The 22,418-nt window shown below is 38.1% G+C and overlaps 1 protein-coding gene across 2 annotated transcripts in view; it reads left to right on the forward strand.

Moving 5' to 3' along the window:
* LOC106962167 (polypeptide N-acetylgalactosaminyltransferase 9-like) overlaps window positions 1-22,418 on the forward strand; it is a 97,002-nt gene that overhangs the window by 39,607 nt on the left and 34,977 nt on the right. For both annotated transcript variants that reach the window (XM_015056399.1, XM_015056400.1), the window contains 2 exons: window positions 5,888-6,054; window positions 19,508-19,682. In XM_015056399.1, the coding sequence (XP_014911885.1) occupies window positions 5,888-6,054; window positions 19,508-19,682 (342 nt within the window). The remainder of the gene's footprint in view (window positions 1-5,887; window positions 6,055-19,507; window positions 19,683-22,418) is intronic.

The following is a 22,418-nucleotide window of genomic DNA, read 5'->3' on the forward strand; positions in this document are numbered from 1 at the left end:
AAACAACAAAACCAAAAGAAAGACAAAAAGGTAAAAATATACAATTTAATTGAATGTTAAATAAGAATAATAATAAGTAGGGATGTCTCTAAAACAAAAATGTTGGTTCTCCATGTTTGATTTTATTAGAAAGTACTACTAAGACTGCGTCTTTTGTATTAACTGTTCGAAGAGCAAAATGCCCGGCTTGTTCAGGAAGGCTTAAAAGTACAGAAGGTTCAAACAATTCAGAAATAGTTAACAAGCCACCGTGCGCAGATCTCTGGAGCTACGGGATCACTAAACCTTCATATCTGTGACCCTCTCAACAACCTGTGTGAAAACCTTTGTCACACATCTGATGGATGTGCCTGAGGCTTTTATAATGGAGGCTGGATCCGGTCTGTTTTCATGTCTGCATTGGACTTCAACATTAGCCGTCTCACAAAAGGGCTGTCAGTTCTCAAGACCCCAGTTCATCCCCTCATTTTACAACCAGATGTTCCTGTTTTATTACGTTCACTTTTCATCATATTCCAAGAAGTTGAGTTTATTTATTTTGCATAGCACATTTCAGCAACAAGGCAGTTCAAACTGCTTCACAATATATAGTCACTAATTGTAAAACAAGCAATGAACATTACATTTTGTCAAATGGCATCATCAACACACATCAGATGCAGCTCTAAACAGCTGAGTTTTCAGCACCTCTTCTTCTGATCTTTTCCCAAATATGAGAGTTCAGTCGCCCCTCTAGGATTAGTATAGGAGAATACAGCTGATCCAACTATGTGCAGGCAAATCCAACTTCATCCTGCAGCTCGACTTCCCAGCTTCTTTCTGACCAGGAAAATGCCACTCCATGTTCAGAGTGCTATTTTGTAACAAAATCAACATGTCCAGAACTCGACTCCTCTATAAAACTGTGGATTCCTGTTGGTTAAAGTTTACTTTTAGACCAAGTCGTCCAATAGATGTTCACCAGCAAGCCCTTCTCTCCCCACCCTCTAACCTGGCTTCTTAGGCACGTGCCGGTGTTCCCCTTAACGGTGCAATACATAAATCTGTCAGAATGACTTCTGTTTCCGCTCATTGTAGCACAAGCAGGGTTTACCCAAGCACAGACGGCACACGGAGAAACCTGAAAACCCGAGTTGCAACATATCCATTGCACTCCAACAGGTTTGCCATCTTTAGCCAACCATGTGTTTGACGTTCAGCAGCAAGAGCGCACGTTTCTGAAGGCATACTCAACGACTCAAAGCCACTCTGCGCATGTGTCGGCTGCTTCTAACTCAGGTGATAGTAGCTGCGTTTCCATTGACTATGTAAAGTCGTGCAAATTGGAATTGAGAAAATAAATGAGTTGATAGAAATCACAGAAATTAAAAAAAAAGAAGTTTTTTGATAAAAATTTTTTGCACTAGGATGAGATTGTTCAAAGTCCATTGCCTGAAAAAAATAACAAGAGTTCACTCCCTGACTGCCAATTCAGTCCCAAACACTCTGTGAGGAATATTCCCAGCAATCATAAGTGAGACATCAGTTCCAGTTTCACTGAACTCCATTTTATTTTTCATTTGTATGTTCTGAGCCATTGTTTTGTATTAATGTTTAGCAATTATGAATTTCAGCCAATTTTTTCCAAACGATTCTCTGGGATTTTATCTTTTTTTTGGTACATTATTTTATGTATTTTCATTTATATATTTATTATATATATTTTACTGTGTACTTACATGTTATTTTTGGTTTATTGGCCTCAGTTTACATGAAAAAGTGATTAGATATTTGCCATATATTTTAGATTTTCTGCTCCTGTTCAAGCTGCAGTAAAACATCCAGTGGATTTCCATTTATTGAATTGTACAGTTCATCAGCTAAGGTTGGGGGCCGGTGGGCGGGACTGGTCACAAATATTGTGGGAGTGACAGAGACAAACAGCAGGAGCGCGGAGTCGTGGTTAGAAATTCAGCGGGAGTGGGATTAAAGAAATTTGTTCCACACCGAGAGCAGGTTCACCATCCAGCAGCAAAATGATGTGTCAGATAAAAGCTGAATGTAAAAAAACAACAACAAAAAAAAAAAAAAACACGCTACACTTCTGGGATTTTCATTCTTTAAAAAAAAATGTTGAAAACCATATATCATCTTTCCTCCTCTTCATAAAGATGTGCTTCTTTGTGTGAGTCTCACGTAAAAATCTCAACTGAATGTCAGCGGCTGTAACGGGACCCAAATGGGAGAAGGCAGTATGGATGGTGAAACTGTAACACACACAGGTTCAGTCATCTCGCTGTTGTGGTGTAGAAAATTTTAAACAGCATAAAATCAGTTATGATTCATCTTCAGATGTCAGAAATGAGTTGGTAAAAAAATTATGCGGCAATGTTTGTGAATTCCTTGGAAATGTGTGTTTAAATCTATTGACCATGCTTTCACACAGCCCATTCACTTATGGACTTCCCAGAAACTGAATTGTAATAATAATAAGAGGTGACCAAGTTTGACTTTTCTTCCTTTTTCTCACAGATTAGCCTGATCCTGCCTTCACTAATTGTTCTTCAGTGAAAAAAAAATGTGTTTTTATCCCGACGCCTTGCTTTGACTAATCTTTACGCGTTGCACTGTTGGTAATGCATTCTGTGGCTGAAGAGCTGTAAAGTGACGATGTTTCAATTTCTAATCAATAACAATAATTTAACAACTATTTCACGATGGTTGCTTTTATTAATAATGTAGGAGGCCAGTGGCTTTGTCGGCCTGCTAGGTTTACAGGACCGTAAACGTTCGTGTGATCAAATAAATGTCTCTTTAAAATTAAATCTGCACGGCCCTGCATCGTCTTCTTCTTCTTCCTCTTCTTCTTCTTCCTCTTCTTCTTCTTCTTCTTCTTCTTCTTCTCATCAGTGGAGTGAGTTTCTTTGCGGTTGAAGTTAAAGTTTTGACATTTTACAAGAATGCGGCTGCCGGCTACGATGTATGAGAAAGCGATGATGGAGAGGCAAAACATAAAAAAATAAATAAATAAAAAAAGGGTTAACATAAGTGTATTCCCATTTTAACGTCTCAACAAAAAGTGTTTACTATGTAACTGCACAATTCAGTGTGTGCCATCTGTTGTGTCATCCCACACCGTCTTTGGCCGACGCTTTTCACTGAAGGTGAGAATCTTCTCAAGCCCTTCCACACACACACATGCACGCGCACACGCACACTCACACACGCATACATACATGCAGACATTAAAATTCACCCACACAAACTAGTTGCTGCAGAGCTCCAGGAAGGTTTTCTGGGTAAGGGAAGGAGGATATAACTTTAGCACCATGCTGAGATCCATCTGCTGCGGAGCCGTCCCCCAGGGGCCTGACACCGCGGATGCTGCTGTGTCCCAGTTATCGCTGCTATCTGGGAGCCAAGCACTGGTGGAGTTCAGATGGCTCACAGCAAAAGAGGAAAAGCGGTTGCAGGGCCGGCGTGCAAAAAGTATTCACGTTCTTTGAACTTTTTTTTCTTCCTTTTGACATGTAAGCACAACAAACTTCATTGTATGTCATTTGGGTTGCATAAAACCCAAATGATATAAAGTGGGAATTAGAGCAGGACAACAAGCCAATAATAATAATATAAACATGTGATCAAAATCAATAGATAAAATGTCTGATAGAAAATTCAACACATAGAATATCCACTGAACTCCGATCCAGAACTGCACAGCATTCTGGGGGAAGAGGAAAGACTTTAGCCGCTCAGTCTCTCATGAAACGTTGAATAAGGCATCAACTAACTCTCTCCCTCTTTGGTTAATATTGTTAATTGTTCGTGTTAATATAAAATGCCTGTGTGATAATGTCCACATTGGGATCACATTGGTAAATGCCTGGTTTGAAGTTTGGTAAAAAAAAAAAAAAAAAATTTTTTTTAACACCTGCTGCCTTCAAAGTTGAGCCAAAAATCACTAAAGCTCAACGTACCACATGGATTTGTTTCTATTTTAGCTTATTTACTCTGATAAATTTTGTTGCACAGAAACACAAATGATTCATTGCCTTGCAAATAATTCTCCTCTGTTAGTAACAGTCACCTCATTAGTCCTACACAGTGATTCAGCCTGCTCAGTAGGGTACAAGAAAACAAGGAGAAAGATGGTGGAAAATGTTTTTCTTTTTTTCGTTCTTTTAGCTTCAGCATTCAAAGCCTAATTGGGTTTGCACTAGCACATCCCAGGTAGGTGCATCAGGTAGCCAATTGCTTCAGCAGCTGCTAAGTGCCGCGGTCTGGTCAGCTGTGTTATATTTTACTTCAAAGCTGGTGCAAGTATGTGAGAAAAAAAACAAAAAAAAACAATCATCTTTTAAAAAGACTGCAGCTGTTTGGTGGACCTGATATCAGTGGGCAGTTTGTCTTATTTAGGCTTGGTTACGTGGTAATTTGAACTTGGGTTTTAATAACAAATTTAGAAAAAAATAGGCTATTTTAGAGTTATTATGTGAGATTAAATAGAGGATGAGAGACCAAAATGGAGAGGGGAAAAAAAATTACATTAGAGAGATGAGAAATTTGATCCTGCGTTATAATCACATTTGGCCTTAAATTGCACGGAAGGATCTGGTTAATCTGATTCACTGTTGGGTTATATTTTTTGGAGTCTGTAAGTCTTTTCTATGCACTTTCTAAATCTAAAGCGTACCATTACCCATTAAGTTTTACCATGTTGTAAATAATGGCAATTCTCAAAACACAGATACAGATGCAGACATAATGCCACATCGATCTGTATCCAGCTAACACACTTTTTTTTTAATGGCTTATGATTTCTGTTATTTCAAAAACACACATAATTGGTCACATTAAAACAGGCAATCCACTGTAATACATGACATTTTGTGTAACTTTGTAATTTGTGAATTTGACCAAAAAACACGTTTTCATGTTGTTTTTTTTCCTCCAATTGTCTACAGGCATTTTTATACCTTAATATTTCAGCTCTTCAATCAAAGTTGTCTTCAAAACTATGTTCAAATGCAGTTTGTAAATGTTGATTTTATTTATTGGGAGGAGGAAAAAACATCATCCAGCAGTTGTTAAATCAGATTTGGAGCTTTGAGAATTAAATATGCAAACCTCTGAATTAGACAGTGGTAACAGGAGAAATATTAGGCAAACGTTCACAGCGCTTCTTTTCGTATTTGTACCACCGAATAAAAAGGAGACAGCTCTCCAGTGGTTTGAAATGCCTCCAAATCTCAGTTTCTATCAGTGTATGAGAAAAGATGCTGTATTCACATTAGAGGCTCATATAAAGGAAAATCTGAAACCTATAATAAATAGCAAAATATGTTATAACTATGCACTCTTTTGCTTATTTACAAGACTGTCTAGGTATAAAATGTAAAAAAAAACAAGCTAACAAAAATACCTGAATTACCGGTAATTGTGAAACATATCCTGCAGGTGCTGTCATGGTTCAGAGTAGCCTTAATTTAATCAGATGGAACTGATTCTTCAAATTAAACGTCTTTCCTTTGTTTTTACTTGCCCTCTTACTGTTCTAAGACAGACATTGTTTCGGATGCATACATTTTGTTTTGGGGAGAAAATCAAAATAATGTGCACCATGGTGATAAATGTGCCAGTGCATGTGCCATAACAATCTGACAGGAAAAAAAATAAAAAATATACAAACTTATTTGTTTTCATTGTTTTAGCCAACAAAACATTAGTTAACATTAATATTGTCACATTTTTCTTTTCTCCTAGAAGATCTGATGTAATCAAGCACAGGAAAAGCAGAAACTATGTTCTCGTCGTTAATTTCGGCAAATGTTACAATCCTAAAATGTATTAGAAAAATCTTTTTGGCAGTGGCTAATAATCGATTTGTCCATGTTTTTTGTCCCATCAGGTGTAAGCAGCTGACGTACCCGGAGGACCTTCCTCAGATCTCCGTGGTGTTCATCTTCGTGAACGAGGCGCTGTCGGTGATCCTCCGCTCCGTCCACAGCGTGGTCAACCACACGCCGGCACACCTGCTGAAGGAGATCATTCTGGTAGACGACAACAGTGACAGCGGTAAGAACATCTTATGGCGTTGTTTACGAAATTAAATCCAAATTTAGGTACAACTTCCTTTAAAGAACAACAAAAGTAACAAAAAAGAAAAAAAATATAATCAGTGAATCAGTACGAGACGACCTTGGTAGATGTTTTTTTTTTTTTTTATGTTCAAACATTTCCTCAAGTTGCTTTTCAGATTGCACATCAAACTATCCAGAGGTTATCAGCGTCTTATAGATTCAATTATTCAATCGTTTCAATTACTTTTTGATAGTTAAAATGGGGTGTATGTTAAAGTAGGTGGATGTGATTTTTCATTTGTTCATATGTTCATATGTGTTTGAGTAACAGAAGAAAGAGTGAATAACTCCTGAGGGTGAACACATCAGTGTGAGGGTTTTAAAATAGCTTAAAAACAAGAACGAAGGAAAGTGAGGGAGCGGGGGGAGGGGTTTTATCTATCCTTCTTTAAGCTGCTGCATACTGCTGTCTCCATAGTGATGTGGGCAAATCCTTTAGTTACATCTATGCTGTGACGCCCACACCAGCTGACAGCGTTTTGGTTCCACATCCCAGGAGCTTTTCTGTTTGGAGGGTTGATGGGTCGTCAGCTGGGTTACCGACCACACTGGGCTGCTCCTCGACTTGGCACGAAGAAACAAACCTGCCTCGTTTAGGATCGGCAGAGGAAACTGGTGCTTTAATAGCATACTGAGTGAAGGCCGATGAGGATTCACCAGTGCCTGGTCTCTGCTCCCCACTGAGGAGCTCACTGCCTTCCTTCCAAAGAGGGAACGGTTAAAAGCCAGCGAAGAGATGGAGACAGAAACCGACACCACTCCCCTCTTTAGATCTGTCAACCCTCAAATTTAGGCTTAATGGGTTTTGATTTTTCTTTTCTAAAGTACACTTAAAAATGACCTAATTTGAATGTGATATCTAGAGTACTTCAAAAGTATGCATACAGTGTAAATGCAAATCAAGACTAAAACAAGATTTCATCATAAGCAAACACAAAAGCTGATTGACACATTGTGGAGGAAACACATTTCAGCCACTTGTACTATGTCATTGTTTCAGTCACCTCCCAGAGCTTGTGACCACAGATGAGGGCGAGAATGTAGATCGAGTGGTAAATCAGGAGCTTTGCCTTTCAGCTCAGCTCTCTTCACCACTTCAAACTAGTACAGCTCTGAATAAATCCTGAGGAGGGAGTGATGGATCCCTCCATCAATCGCCTGCTACATTTTTCCCTCATTTGAGAACAAGACCCTGAGATACTAAAACTCTTCCACTTGGGGCAGGATCTCATTCCTGAGCCGGAGAAAGCACTCCATCCTTTTCCAGTTCAAGACCATGGTCTGGGATTTTGAATTGGTTATTTTTATCCTGGTCGCTGCACACTCGGCTTTTCCAGTGAAAGCTGGAGGTCACGGTCTGATGAAGCCAACAGGTCCACATTGTTTGCAAAAAGCAGACACCTTATCCTGAGGGCTCCAAAATGGCTCCACTCAACACCTTCACTGTGCCCGGATATTTTGTCCGTACAGGTATTGAACAGAATCGGTGACAAGGAGTCCAACTCTCACGGAAAACGAATTCTGAGTTGTAGACCAACATCTCTGACACCAGTCATACTGGGACCTATCGACCTGTATCAAGGGATAAGGTACCCGTACTCCTGCGGTTCCCTGTTCTCTTTATGTACCCCTCAGTTCTGCAAAACGCATGTGTTTGGACAAACTCCTACATACCCTCAAAGACTGCTGCAGTGGTTACACGGCCAGCCATATTGTATTAATGCTACAATGACAATAGCCTGATTGAAGCTTCCTTGTGCATAAGTTCCCTTGTTAGCTTCAAATGCATGTTGTCATTTGAAGATGAGCGATTGCACCATTTTGTCACAGGAGAGACTTTTACATTTGTAAGATGTAAGTCTTTAAATCCCCAGTAGAACAGGACCAGGTGTTTTCAGGTAAGGAAATGGAGTGAAGTGAAATCTTGAAGTAGTTTTAGAGGAAGTAACAGCTGTGTTTGTTTATTGTTATGACTGCTCAGGGATAACTTAAATTAGCCATAATTAATTTAATGTCAGCAAAGGACTTCTTGACTTTGTGAAGTGAGTAGAAAGTGGAACCTAATGCCTCAGTGTTATTCCACAATAAAATGTGAGAATCAAGTTATTATAACATGGTTATAACAAATACTTAAAAAAAATAAAACTATGGAATCCCATCTTAAAATAAAATCCATCCTTTAATTTAAGGGGAAAAAAACTGGGGGCTGAAAAATCCCTTTGTAAAACTTAATTCTTTGAGTAAAACAACTTGTGCTTCAAGTACTGGTACAGCTAACAAACAGTTCATGGAAAAGAAATGCAGTTGAAGCATTTTTAGAGTTTCATCTAAATTTATAAGACTTTTGCATTAGCATACCGTGATATTCTGTTCTTCTGGGGTATAAATACTTAATAACTCACAGTCACATTTCTTCTAGTTATTTTTTTTACATTAAGAAATGAAAAAATCTTTTTAAAACAACATATTTGTTTGATATTAATATTTTATTGATGGTATAACACATGTGCGACAAAGTGTGGGGTGAAAAATAGCCATCTATTTTTATCAACAAATGACATGGCTGTCTAATTATCTTGTTTTTTCATATATTTTTTTTTAAATAATGAATATATCAATTCTATTCCCACTAATTAAATGTTAAAGAGATTGCCTAATTGTCACAGTGACGCTCCAGGCACGGAAACTCATTAGTAATGTCAAAGCAAAACAGTCTTTACCCACAGAAAAGTAGCCAAATTAAAATTGATACCAGGCCAAATTTGCTTGCTTGGTTCCGTGCGATGTCGCTAAACGACCTCAAGGTGTTTCCACCGTCCGTTTGCCTCTTGTATCTTTAATAAAAGGTCACTTTCAGGTCTTTACCGCATTTGTCAGCTCCTCTTGCCGGAATAACCATCTCCAAAGTCTGACGGCGACTCGTGCTGAGTAGATTTTCGGTGACTGCTCCACCGCAACATTGCAAAATTAACATTAGCATGACCTTTTCAGGAGGGCCTGTAACATGTTCAGTTTCTGGGACAGGCAGTGACATTTGGCTGGTGATGGAGAGGCTCATTCACAGCAACAGCTCCAGCAATCTTACTTAGCATTTCTCCCATTGATTACCTTTTTGCCTCGTGTCAACCGGAGTGACTCCAGGTTATTGTTGTTCGCGACGCTAAAAGCACAGGAAGGCCTAATAAAGCCTACAGGATCCTGATCCAGCACCAATTTATGAGTTAATGATTCATATAATGAAAACAGGAGATAAACTTAGCGGCAGCTGAGTACAGCTCATAAAATTAAATCTAAGTGATGATAAATGACCTAATCATTGTGTACATTAAGTCCTGCTAAAGCTTGTGAACATAGGATTGGCTTGTTAACGCTCGGCTGAAAAACGTATCCGACACGGCAACAGAAAACGTGATTAAGACAATGCAGAGTTTTATTTACAGACATTTACATCTGGGGCCCTGTACTTACCTCGTAGTGTGACACAGTACAAGGAGCAATCTTTACATTTGACTGAAGAGAGAATTTGCCTCTTGGCATTAGAAAATATCTTTTGTTTGGATTTTTTTTTAATATATGATAAATAATTTTTATTAAGTTATTCTTTGAGCTCCCTCTGATGGTGCATATAATGAGCTCAGTCATTGCCAGGCTACCAACACAACATCCAAATGTCTTGACGTCAACTTTTAAACATGTAAACGAATCTCTTTCTTAGCCATTTTTCAACCTTCCCTTATATGAATTTTATATACCCGAGTGGTTTATCTTGGCTGTTATTTTGTGCACAGTGGTTTAAAAAAAAAAAAAAAGAAAGAAAGAAATAGCGCAATGTCTTGAAGCTTTTCCACCTCACTCTATTCCTTTGCTCCTTTATGTCATGCCTCCAAGCCAGGATCTGTTCTCAGGGTGTGGCTAAGCTCGCTCCCGAAGGTACCAGTACATCTCGGCATAAACCTCCACTTTTAAAGTTGGTTTTAAAGTACAGGAAAGGAACATTCACTTTACCAAAGAAGGAACAAGTACAAAACTCAGGAAGACTGGCGACAGCACACCTACAGAAGATAAGTAGATCCACCACTGGAAGCGGTATTTTAGAAAAAAACATGTAGAAAAGATCCATGTTTTTCAAAAAGTCGTGTAATAATCTGGGTGGTTTGACTTGCAGAGGTCAAACTCTAGCCAGTTTTGGAAATGACAGCGGAGGGAGGGAACAAAGCCGTTCAGTCCGTGTTGGTCGCTCTTCCAGATGTTGAATCTACATGAACAGCCATTTTGTACGACTTGGCACGTCTCTTTTCGCAGTGGAGGATGCTTGTTTGTAGTGCAGGCAGCTTTCTGTGAGCTTCATAGCACTGAGCGTCATATGTCACGGACAAACGTTAGCAGTCGGGTAAAATTTAAAACTTGAACAGTCTACACCTTCAGGAAGCAATAATTCATCAATAGCTCAGAGTCCAGCTCTCTGGTAAAAAGCCTTGCTGCACACTTTGCTTTGTACAGACTAACAGTGATCCACATAGGTGAATTTGAAAAGTTTCACAACTTTTTATTTTTTTCCTGCTGTAAGGAATCATTTTACTACAGCACCAGGTGTACTGGAAATGATCGCTGTGAATCTTGAAGAGTAATTTTTGTAAAAACCTCTTTTTAGTAAGTGACAAACCATTATAACTAAATATATGACTTCTAGGCCTTAACACAAATTGGATGCATTTTCAGTAGTGCACTGCAGTCATTCAGTAATGTTTCTATAACAATTTTCTCAAACAATTTTTCCCTTCAGTACCATAATATTCCTTAAAGAGTCTGCTATACATTTATTTGCATTCATACTGCAGTATGTTGAATATTTATTAATCTTTCATGTTCCACTTGAAAACTTGAAAAGTAATCACTATTCCATAAGTGCCTTGAAATGTGTTCAGTATGTTTTCTTTTCTTTCTTTTTTTCTTTTTTTTTTTACTATCAGCTCAGGGGGTTGTTCTCCTGCATTTCTCTTTTCTGACAAAGTCCAAAAATGATTACACTGTAAAAGCTTTAAATGCGCTGTAGCTCCAGGTCAGGCCGGTCCTGACGGAGTCATGCTGAACTGGCTTTGGACCTCCAGTCAGAACACACAGAGCTTCAAAGATGTGTGTTTGCTCTGGGAGCCAAAATCCGACTTTTAGCAAATAACTCATGTAACATAGAATGTAAAAGTAGAAATCTCTTGTTTAATTCATTTTTTAATTAAATAACATTTGGAACCAGTGAACCAGTGTGCTGAGACACTTTGTGACATAAAAAAAAAAAAACACATGGCGGGGTTTAGGTTGTTCTAGGCTCCTTAACCAAAACTATTCAGTTAACTAGGAATTTTTGCTGTTTCAAGAAATTAAGTGAATGTTTCATGAGACTCAAACTGTTTTTAAAACAATCTTAGTGGAATTTAGTTTAACTCGGGGTTTATTAGTGAGTATGTTGTTACTTTCTGCATCACCTTTCTTTGTTGCTACAAATAAACTGGATGTGTTGTAAAATGTCAAATTATGTTTCAGAGGTGATTGTGAAATTATTAGGTCAAGGTTTGACTGGAAGTGCACAAATGTTCAAACGTCTTAACAATTGTCAAATAACCCTTCAGTGTTCGTAACAATGTTAAGCTATGAAGGCTAAGCTACGTTTAGCATCATGAACCGCTAAAGGTTAGCCATTCCTGGTATTCCTAACGTGATTGTTTTTACTGTATCCTTTTTTGTTTTTTCGTCATGTCTGTTTTAGTTAAGCACCCAAAACACAGTGTTAGGAAATTCAAAGAAGTTGATTCTTCCTCAGTTCTTTAATTCCTCGTACAAAAGGAAGCAAAACCATTTTCATTCTTACAACAACAATAAATCTCAAACATCTTCTGTACAGGCAATCGTACTGGAATTATTGCAAATTCTGTTTTTGTTTAAAAAGTTGCTTTCCTACGAATAAATGAACTAATATTCAATTATACTTAGGTTTTTAAGAAACCTGTGTTTCTTAAAAATGCTTCCCGTTGTTGCGTAGAGTTTTAAAACTCCTAGGACCTGCCAGCAGGTATTTTGACCTGGAGAATCGGGACATGCAGCATGTTTGATGTCACCACATAGGATTCCTGTTCAGGGATTAGGCTGGTCACTCCATGACCACTGATGATGTTTGGAACCAAGATGCTGCTCTCTTACTTGTGTGCGTGCATGTTTATTTGTAATACCTTGTGGGGACGATTTTCCTGACACATATTACGTTGTGGGAACCAATTGCTCCTTGTGGGGACCGAAGCCTGGTCCCCACAAGGGGAAACCCTGTTTTTGGGTCAGGGGTCAGAGTTAGGACTAAGGTGTGAATTGAGTATAGGTTAGGGTTAGGAAAGGGGTAAAGATAAGGTTTAGGCTGTAGAAATGAATGGAAGTCAATGGAAAGTCCCCACAAAGATAGCCACGCAAACGTGTGTGCGTGTGTGCGTGTGTGTAGGTGTGTGTGTGTGTGTGTGCGTGCTATTGTCTTGTTGAAACACCAATTTATGGGATATTTTTACTTTGGCTTAAGGCAGTGTGGATCCTTCAAGAACTTTGATTGCTGCAGCCTTACCCACAATCCCTGATGTGCAATAAAATGTCTGGACGCATAGGATAAGAAATATCACCACAGCATAATGTCTAAACCACTGTGCTTGAATTCAATGTTTAGAGCAGACGTCTAACATGTCGTCTGCAGCCCTTTGATCCAAAAGGACAATCTTGCTAGCATAAGTACACAAAATGTCCCACCAATGTCCTAAAACATTTAATTTCTTGAACATGGTGATGTTTCCGTAACAGCGACATGTATGTAATGACAGTTTGCTCTGTTAAATTTCTATTTCTTTACTGGCAAACTATTTCACCTGTAGAAATAGATTTCTTTTTTTTTTATTTATTTATTTTTTTTTTATGACTTGTACTTTATTGATTTTCCAACAAAAAAATATACCCTAATTCCACACTTAGCATATTACAATTTAGCATCAGCTAAACAATGTTTAGTCCTTCTGGATTCTTCAGGCCAATACAGTTAACAGAAATTACTTGAACAAAAAAATAAAAATAAAAAAATAGTGTATCGGGGTTATAGGGCAGTGTTATTTTATGTTATATTGTGTATGTCTGTGTTCAGTTGATGTTTATGCGTCTTGTCTTTTTTCTCTAGATTTCATTTTACCTTAACAGGTAATCGGGTTGATGGTGTAGGACTGCTGTTAATTTTAACACAGCTGTATATCAGGGCACCAAATCTATGCCTCAGTTCCACTCAGCAGGATGGCACAGAAAGGTTTGACATGGTTTGGTTTGGTATGTTTTTCCCACCAGCAGTTGGACTCTCAATGGGCAATGAAACGCCTAAGGTAGTGTCATACTTCTGCAACGACAAATGTGACGCACTAGTATGTCTCGTTCTTGTTGGGAGCAGTCACAATTTTCCGTCCCCTAATCAATGGACTGTGTTGTGCAGTTCTGGCCTTACCAATGTACAACTGAAGCGGTCACAGGAATGGTGTGAAACGGGTCGGCTGTATGGGCTGCTTTTACACTGGGAACATAAAAAAATAGCGTAGCAAACCACTACAACACTTTTTAGCACTTCTCTTCTTAAAAAACAGTTCAGACTAAAACAGCAACAGCAGAATTTATACCGTGTGGCTTTTTTACATCACAGCATGTTGTTGCCTTCCTGTTGCTCAGTGGATCTAGATTTACCCCAATATTTCACTCTTGCTTGATTTTTGTTTAAGAAATGATGAAATAACCACATTTGCTAATGTAGAAACACCAGAGCGCCCTAAATGAAAAGAATCCTCAAAGGAACAACATTAAAGGGAAGGTTGTAGCGACTCGTCCGTTGCTTTAATACACTGCCAGAAGCCAACACTTGTTTTCTTCCAGGGTCAATGCTTTTAAGTTCAACCTCCTTCCTTACAGCAGACGCCACAATATATTAAGACCTTCAGCTGGAAAAGGACTCCTGACAATCCTTCCGCTCACTGTGTGTCCTCAATCACACAGGCAAGGGATTAGACTGGCATTTTTTATTTATTTTTTTTCTCGCGCTGGCTGATTTATATTGCAAGCCAAAATCAGCAGCTAGGTGTGGATACCGCTCAGAGGCGGTGTCCCACAAGCGTCCTTATTAATCTCTCTTTCAGAAAGTGGAACGCTCAGCAGTAACCCAGAGGAGAAGCTCAAACAACCATCAATCCTCCAATAAAACACAGACAGCAATTTGCGAACCTCGCTGTAACACGTACACGTTGCTTCCGCCGAGGACAGCCGGCAGCGTGTGCGAGCGCCGAGGACGTAAGATGTAATATTACAGCAGGAATAAATACATTAGTAGAGAAATGCATCATAGGGGACGCTTGTTACACAGCAGCCCTTGAACAAGAGGCTTTTCTTTATTTATCTTGAACAGCATGAGTTTCTGAGGGAACGCCGGATTATTATGTTCGTTGGGAAAATATTACCCCCTGACCTAACGGAATCAAACGCCTTTCTCTTCTTGGTCAAGATGAAAAACGGTCCTTCATTACTTCTTTTAAATGCACGTTATTTGAGGACATTATAAGAATCAACCTGTGTTTCATTGAAGACGTATTATTGCTTTGAAAGGATAAGGTCAAAATTAAAATAACTTTGCCCTAAATCCATTCAGGCCTCTAAACGCTGGGATTCAACTCATTTTCCTACCGGCACATGGTTTTGCGTATTGTAGAGAAAATGAACTTAAGTTGCATTTTTTTTCTCTCCTTCAAGTCACATTTTCACATTGGAACAAGTACGATTATATAGTGTTCAATTTAAACTGCCTTGTAAATGAGGCATTAAAGCGCCACTTTGAATAAGGAAATAAGCTGATTCTTTGGAAGATCAACTCCTGACACATTGATGTATATGTGTTTTATTTGCCTCCATTTTGCATAGTGTATGTGTGCGTAAAGCTTAATAAGCACAATGTTCTACAGCATCAGAGGTTGCTAAATTACTTTTGGCGCGAGCCAGCTTTTATTTTTCAGTACTCAATAATCTGGAGATGAACGCTGAATGAATAAACATCAGTTCGTGTGTGTAAGTGGTCAAATAATCATCAGCTGAATATACAGAAAAGTTGGGCTAGAGGCCATCAGTTCCAGGCTCTGCATTTAGCATGCAAATGAGGGAGAGTCTTTATCAGTGCAAAGTGTCTGAAAAGCACAGCATGAGATGAATTAATGCTACCTCTGGCAGATTTAGGGTTAAAAGTAATCTTCTAATTTTTACAAACGCATATATTTGGACTGAAAGTATAATTAGCATTTTGCGACGTCCTAGCAAGAAATCTGACTTGAATCTGATAGAAGGAGGGAGCTAAAGATTAGGGTGATGGAAAGTAGGCCTTCCAGCCGCACAGGTCTGATCACAAAACAGAAATTGTCAAAATACTGTGGAAACATAAAGAAAGTTGGCCAACAGTAATATAAAATGGTTGGATTAGTGTCATTAAAATAAATATTTTGTAATGTCTATATAGGTATAAATCAGAGATGCACAATATTAGATTTTTTGTTCGATATCCGATATGCCGATATACTAAAACTCATTTGGCCAGTAACCGATACCCGATAGCGATATTTTTTCTTACTGAAACTATATAGCTTTTTCTACTCTGGAATTAAAATACTGCATTATCTTTGTCAATTTATGCTGCTACCAAATGCAAATGCTAAAAAGGAGGCTGAAACTGATCTAACATTTCCAACTTGCGTTATGTTTAATGTCAAATTTATTCATGCTCTCTGCTCTCTCTAAGACAATGACACTCAAACAGTGCACATTTGTAAATCTTCACAAACAAAAACTTCACAAACCTGCTCACAAGCAACAAGTGAAAAGCACATCAGTCGTGCATTAATGCTTAACGGTTTCTTATGACGTTGTTCTGTGCTGTAGGCGTCATTGTCACTGGATTGTCATATGTAAGGCCTTTTATATCGGTGAGTTATTTTGACGGTATGGCCGATGCCCGACATTAAATTTTACAGCTAATATCGGCCGATGCCGATAATATTGTGCATCCCTAGTATAAATATTTTTAACATGTCAATTTAGAATAAATGTCATGAGGTGGGGTTGTTGGTGGTGAGGAGAGACGCTGAGACCCAGGTTATAGTGATGATGAATATATTTAATGATGAAGATGCTCAAACAGTCCAACACAGGCAGCACGGCAGAGAGACAGGCACACAGCCAAATACCGGTAGCAACTGGTAAACAGGACTTAAACGAGAGCTAACGCTTTCCAGGACTTAACAGTTCTACTGGAGGCGAACACTAGACGTGAGACAAACGACAACGACAAACTTAGACAAGGACCCGACGAGGAACACAGACAACAGGTGGGTTTAAATACACACGGGGTAATTAAGGAAACGAGACACACCTGGGGATCAATCAATGGGGAGGACAGGACAGAGACTCACAGGGAAACAGGAAAACAGAAAAACTCAAAATAAACACAGATCATGACAATAAAAGGTAAATAAATAAATAAAAACATATTTATGTTTCAAAATTCCCTTTTTTTTTCTTTGTTTTATTAGCTGTTAGGCTGCCTGCCTGTTTCCAATAATAAACAATCCTTAGTTGAAAGAAAATGACTTCTCCACTGGAACATGTTGCTGTAAGACTATGAGAATATTTCAGAATCTTTGTGTTTTGTTCTGTTTTGTTATTGAATAAGACGTGATGTGAATATGTATTATATGTTAATATTAAAGGGGATCCCCTCCAGCTGTTTGGTCCTGTTGAAATTTTCATTGCAGCTCTTTTTCCAGAATCCAATGTAGGTGGCATAATTAAGCATAATCTTCTAAACAAGCCAGCAGATATGTTTTCTAACCTTTGGTAGTGGGTTGAGGCTTTATTGAGTTATATTAGCCACATTTTACTTGATTGAAACATAAATGGAAAACTTTTTTTTTTTTTTTTTTTTTGTTGGCCTATTTAAAAACAGTCATATGAAAACCAGTCGTCCTGTTTTATCTTCTGGTCCCAGTAAGTGTAAGGCACTTGCCTCACATGTGTAACAGCACTTTTTATGCATAAAGCTATTCAAAGTGCAACGCTGAACATCAAAAGAAATACAGAAAGGAAATAAAGCTTAAGCATAAAGGCATCGCGTAAAATACAAAGATGTTAAAACGCCGATTAGTAAATGTTTTTTTTTTTGTCAGGAGCTCATTAGTCAGATTCATTTGATCAAAAACTGCTGCAGAGAGAAGTTAGTAGCCCTGATTTAAAGGAATCAGCAGTTTCTGCATGTCAGGTTTTCATGGAGTTTGTTTGAGTTGAGGAGCATAGATCTGAAGAGCAGCTTAGAAATGTATTTCAACCCAAGAACGTTTACTTCTTTAAGGATCAATAACAGAATTTTTCAGATTATTAGACACTTTAAATGTATGAGAGAGATAATGTGAATATGTACAAAATGTGGGTTTTAAAAGCTGCTTTTAGTTATAAAGGGGGAAAAAGCGGTTGTCAAACCAACTGGCCATGTCTGCCTGAAAAGTAACCGGTCGCTTCTTACAATAAAAAAAATAAAAATAAAAAAAATACAAAGTGATTCCCAGCGTTTTGCTTTGTTCAATTTCAAAAGCCACAGCAAGACCTAATTACTGTTTGACTGGAGAGCCAGAAACACAACATGAAGTAGGTTAAGAGACCTCAAAGATCCACACGTCATGCCTGAATCTAAAGAAACTACAAACCAGATCAGAAACATTAGCAATGACATCCATCAACCTGAACAAGGTTTTTTGGGGGTTTTTTCTAAGACTTTTGGAGCCTCAGCTAACAGTGCCACAGCACTTTGTTTGAGGTGCTTGGCATAACCTTAAGTGGATCTTTCCATGCTAAAACAATCTCTCCAGTTTGGCTAAAACAGAAAATATTCTGTAAAGAACAGAGAACCAAAATCTCCCCAGTAGCAGTTCTTGTAATCGCTTAATGGTGAAGGATTTATCAGGTTTTCTGTGGCCGGCCAGGTTGGCTTATGTTTGATCCCTTACTAAATGAATTCATCGCCATAAACGGCTCCTTGCATTCACTCTGGTTATTTTTGTCTGTGCATCTCTGAACTAAACAATGCCGGGCCTCATTTGGCTCAATCCACTTCATCATGACAATCATAAAGGCATTGTCTTGGATTATCTTTCAACATAGAGATCTCCATAGTAACTGTTATCTGATTCAACCTGTTTCAATGACTGTATTTTGACTGAAATAACTGTCAGTGTGGAGAAATGCAATCTTTTTTTTTTTTTATGAGTTTAATATTCAGGTTTATTTGATTCTCACTTCCTTACACCAAGATACACTTGTTCGCTGTTCAGGCCTTGGCCTATTGATTGCAGCGGAAAGAGTAACAACTTACAGGATTCTACAGCGGTCGTAGCAAAGGACAGTATAAGAAATCCTGCCTTGAAATAACGTAACGTTAGATAGGTAAAATCATTTTTTTCTACTATAGATTTTCTTCCCTCGTTTGTTGAATCAGATATGAATCCAGTTTAAGCTGATATAAACATGCAGATTTAGTCAACACAGCATCCAAGGCGTCTGTTTAGTGTTTTTTTATTTGTTTTTGTTTATTTTTTGGTTTTTGTTGTATTGTAGGGTGTTGTTGCTCTTCTAATTAGCACTTTTTCAGTGCGATCCTCTCTTTCCAAGCGTTGAAGCATCCTCGAACGACACGCCGGAGTTGTTGTCGACCTTGTAGCTGCGAATCTGTGTGAGGTGGATGTATGATGAAGAGGGATCTAAATCTGGAGCGCAGTGTGGCATCCTGTAGGTGTGAATGAGTACAAAGGAATCTTATTTTGGTTCATTCTGTTGGAAAGTGGTGAATGCAATTTTGTGCATTTAAAATTTGATCTTGCATTTAAATATGTGGAACCATTATGTAACACATTTGTGTTTTGAGGCTTAATTGTTGTTGGACCATATTCCAACCCATTAGTGGCTGTTGGTTCATTTACTTGAATGATTCAACACTGAAAAGACCAGAAAACCTTTTTCTTGTTTGTTATTCTTTATTTGATGTAATTCATGCAAACCAAAGATTTATTTTCCCTTAATTTACACTGAAGTAACACTTTTCAAAAACAGATTGATTTTACACATCTAAATCTTCATTTATCATTTACTTTTTTACTTTTAAGTTACTTTGACTTTCTGTGTAACACGACCAACAATTTTTGAAGTTAATTTTAGACAGTGTTATGTTCAGAAAGGATGTGATAATCTTTTATTATTATTATTTACATCTGTTGTTTGTTTGTTTTTTTTGTTTTTGTTTTTATTTTTTTTAGTGGAGCTGAAATTTAACTTGGACCAGTACGTGAACAAACGCTACCCGGGCCTGGTTAAAATTGTGAGGAATAACAAGCGGGAGGGCTTGATCCGAGCCAGGATCCACGGCTGGAACGCCGCCACGTCTCCCGTCGTTGGCTTCTTTGACGCTCACGTCGAGTTCAACACTGGCTGGTAAGAAAAGGTCACGTTCAACAGGGGACAGTCCAAGCTGCCGCTTTGTTCTCGCTCACCTTTACCTTTGTGCTTGGCTTGTTAACAGAGGGATGTCATGTAACAGCATGTGTAAAAAAATATATGTTCTGCAGTTTGGTCTGGATCTGATATAACACTATATCAAGCTCTAACTGATACATCACTATCTACACAATGGCCCAAAACATAAATGTGGGTTTTTAGATGCTTTTTTTATGTTTCTCCACTATTAGCACAACTCCAGCAACTGATAAAGTTCAGCTTGAATGATGACATGCGCTGTGCAGTGCAAGGGTGTGAGTAGCGCATACACGAAACAGATTGAAACTGCTAAGACACGCCCCCTCACTCTGATTGGTTGTTTCTGACTGGAGCTTTGTGTTTCACCAGTAAGGACCACAGGGAGTTGCAGTACTTTTTTCTGGTTCACTGTAAATCCAGAACATAATCTTTTTTTTTTTTGTGATTATATCGACATTTCTAGAACGTCATGAATAGCATGCTACGTACCAGTCGCAGTACTTGCACCACAGATTGAGAACCCTTGCTGTAAAACATTTACATTCAGCAAGCAGTCCTGACCATTTCAGCTCAAAGTAATTTTATCCCTGGGTGCTGCACTGATTTTGGTGGAATGAAATTACTTCCCGAGATCTCACCATGTCTGCCCGTTTCATAAGTTTACCAGCAAGCTGAGATCGATGCAATTGGCACCTAATTTGCGCTTGTCACCTTGTCAGTATTTGAAGATGAAGTGTAGCGGCAGTTTCCTTGCAAGCTGCCTGGAAGGCAACAGTTCGACACGGGAGGAAGAGATGGCTGGAGGGAGAAGTGGAGGAATCGAGGAGGACAGCAGCTTGTGACGCTTGGGTCTCACATTAGTAAAAGTCTCTGGGTGATCCGGTGCTTCTGGCAGAGTAGATGGGTAAAAGTGAAACAAAAATATACAGCTATATTGTCTTTTCTTCACCAGGTGTGCCACAAAAATGACATGAATCTTTACATTTAAAAGATAAAATAATTAAAATAATGTTAATGTATTCACAATCAACGCAATTCCAACTTTAGTGTATGGTTGCAGCTAACAATTATCTTACTAATTAATCAGTTGTTCTCATGATTAATTGAGTAGTTCGATAAAAATATTTCACATTCTGCGGGTGTTTCATGTAACCAATTAAGCCTTTTTTACACAGCAATAGAAACAGGTTAAAATATGCAAATAAGCAAATGACATTAGCACAGCATTCCTTTATGTACCCTTAGTCATTTGTAGCAAAGGATACATCTAAAGAAATACTGTTTATTCATTTCTTGGTTATTTTTTGAATTAAAAATCAGAAAGCATAATGTAAGTAATATATTTTTTTTTTTATTGGGTGAAGCTAACACTATGCCTCTTGAAGAGTTTTGGGTCTTAAATGCAAAATATATGTATTTTCTTGTACATTTGTTTTTTACTTCATTAGTGCTTCCAGTATGTTGTTCTTTCTGCAAATTTCCTTTTTTTTATATATAAATCTGTTTACCCCAGTTAATGATTAATCAATTGCTAAATCAGTTGACAATTATTTAATCAATTAATAATCAGTTAGTCACAATTAATAATTTCAATCCTGCTCCAGGGTGATGAAAATCTTAAATAATTTCCCATAGATCCACAGGATTGCTTGTACAAATCCTGCAGTGCATCAGAATCTGATGTTTCCCTCAGTGTGCAAATCTTCCAGCCTGTTGTTCTCTTGACAGTTTGCTAACAATAAATAAACTGCTAACAATTAAAGACTAAACATGATTATACAGATTGTAAAAACTGTACAATAACCCTGAGATACATTTGGAAGTTGTTACTGGTCCACTTGTCCTGTGATGTGGGACTGTAAAGAGACATCTGATTTGACAGTGGACAGGAAGTGATGACACAATAGTTTCAGATGGAACTGGAAAATGGCCAAGGGATTAAATCATCTACTGGCTTTATGTAAAACACTGCAGTATGGCCTAGTTAATAACGTAACCTTTCATGGATATTCCAGTGCTAATTTCTTTTTAACTTAAACTTTGTAATTCTTTCCACTATTTCAGAAAAAAAAAACATGTTAAACTCAACCTGTAGTGTTTAGATTCTTCTAATTTTTAGGTGTATATTAAATTGTTTTTGACACATTCCCAGTGCACATGACCAGTGACACTTTTATTATTTATTATTCATTGATAACTTTCATAGCTGCAGCTTGCTTTAAGTGCAAACATGAATAAATTCAATCCAGTCAAATGAAATATTCTGAGTGTCACAAGTGTTTCCACACTCACTGAAGAACAAAAAGGTCAAAGGCCTCTGAATGCCCCTGAGCTTAGAGCAGAGCTAATGTGTCTGTGTGATTCTGACTTGTACAATGAGTTTACATTAATAATGCAACAGTAAACTGTAAATCAATATCCAGTTTTTAAACAGTTATAAAAGTTCTGCTTTGAGATCTAACACCGGTCTGTACACAATTTCTGAATTTAGGTATAAAGCTGAACTTACTACAAGGCTAATTTTACGGTGGTGTTCCTAAAAGAAAATATTTGGTGCACCAGTGCAACCGGTAGACAATTGTGGTGCAGATCCATTGGAACGCTGACCTTTGACCTTTGAGTCAAGACTCCTATTGTGGTGCCACTTGAATACCCAAACACCCTGAGAGCAATCCATTACTTTACAAATATTTG

The sequence above is a fragment of the Poecilia latipinna genome, unplaced genomic scaffold, assembly GCF_001443285.1.
Source record: "Poecilia latipinna isolate Pla-1442-1.1 unplaced genomic scaffold, P_latipinna-1.0 Scaffold1380, whole genome shotgun sequence".
Lineage (NCBI taxonomy): Eukaryota > Metazoa > Chordata > Actinopteri > Cyprinodontiformes > Poeciliidae > Poecilia > Poecilia latipinna.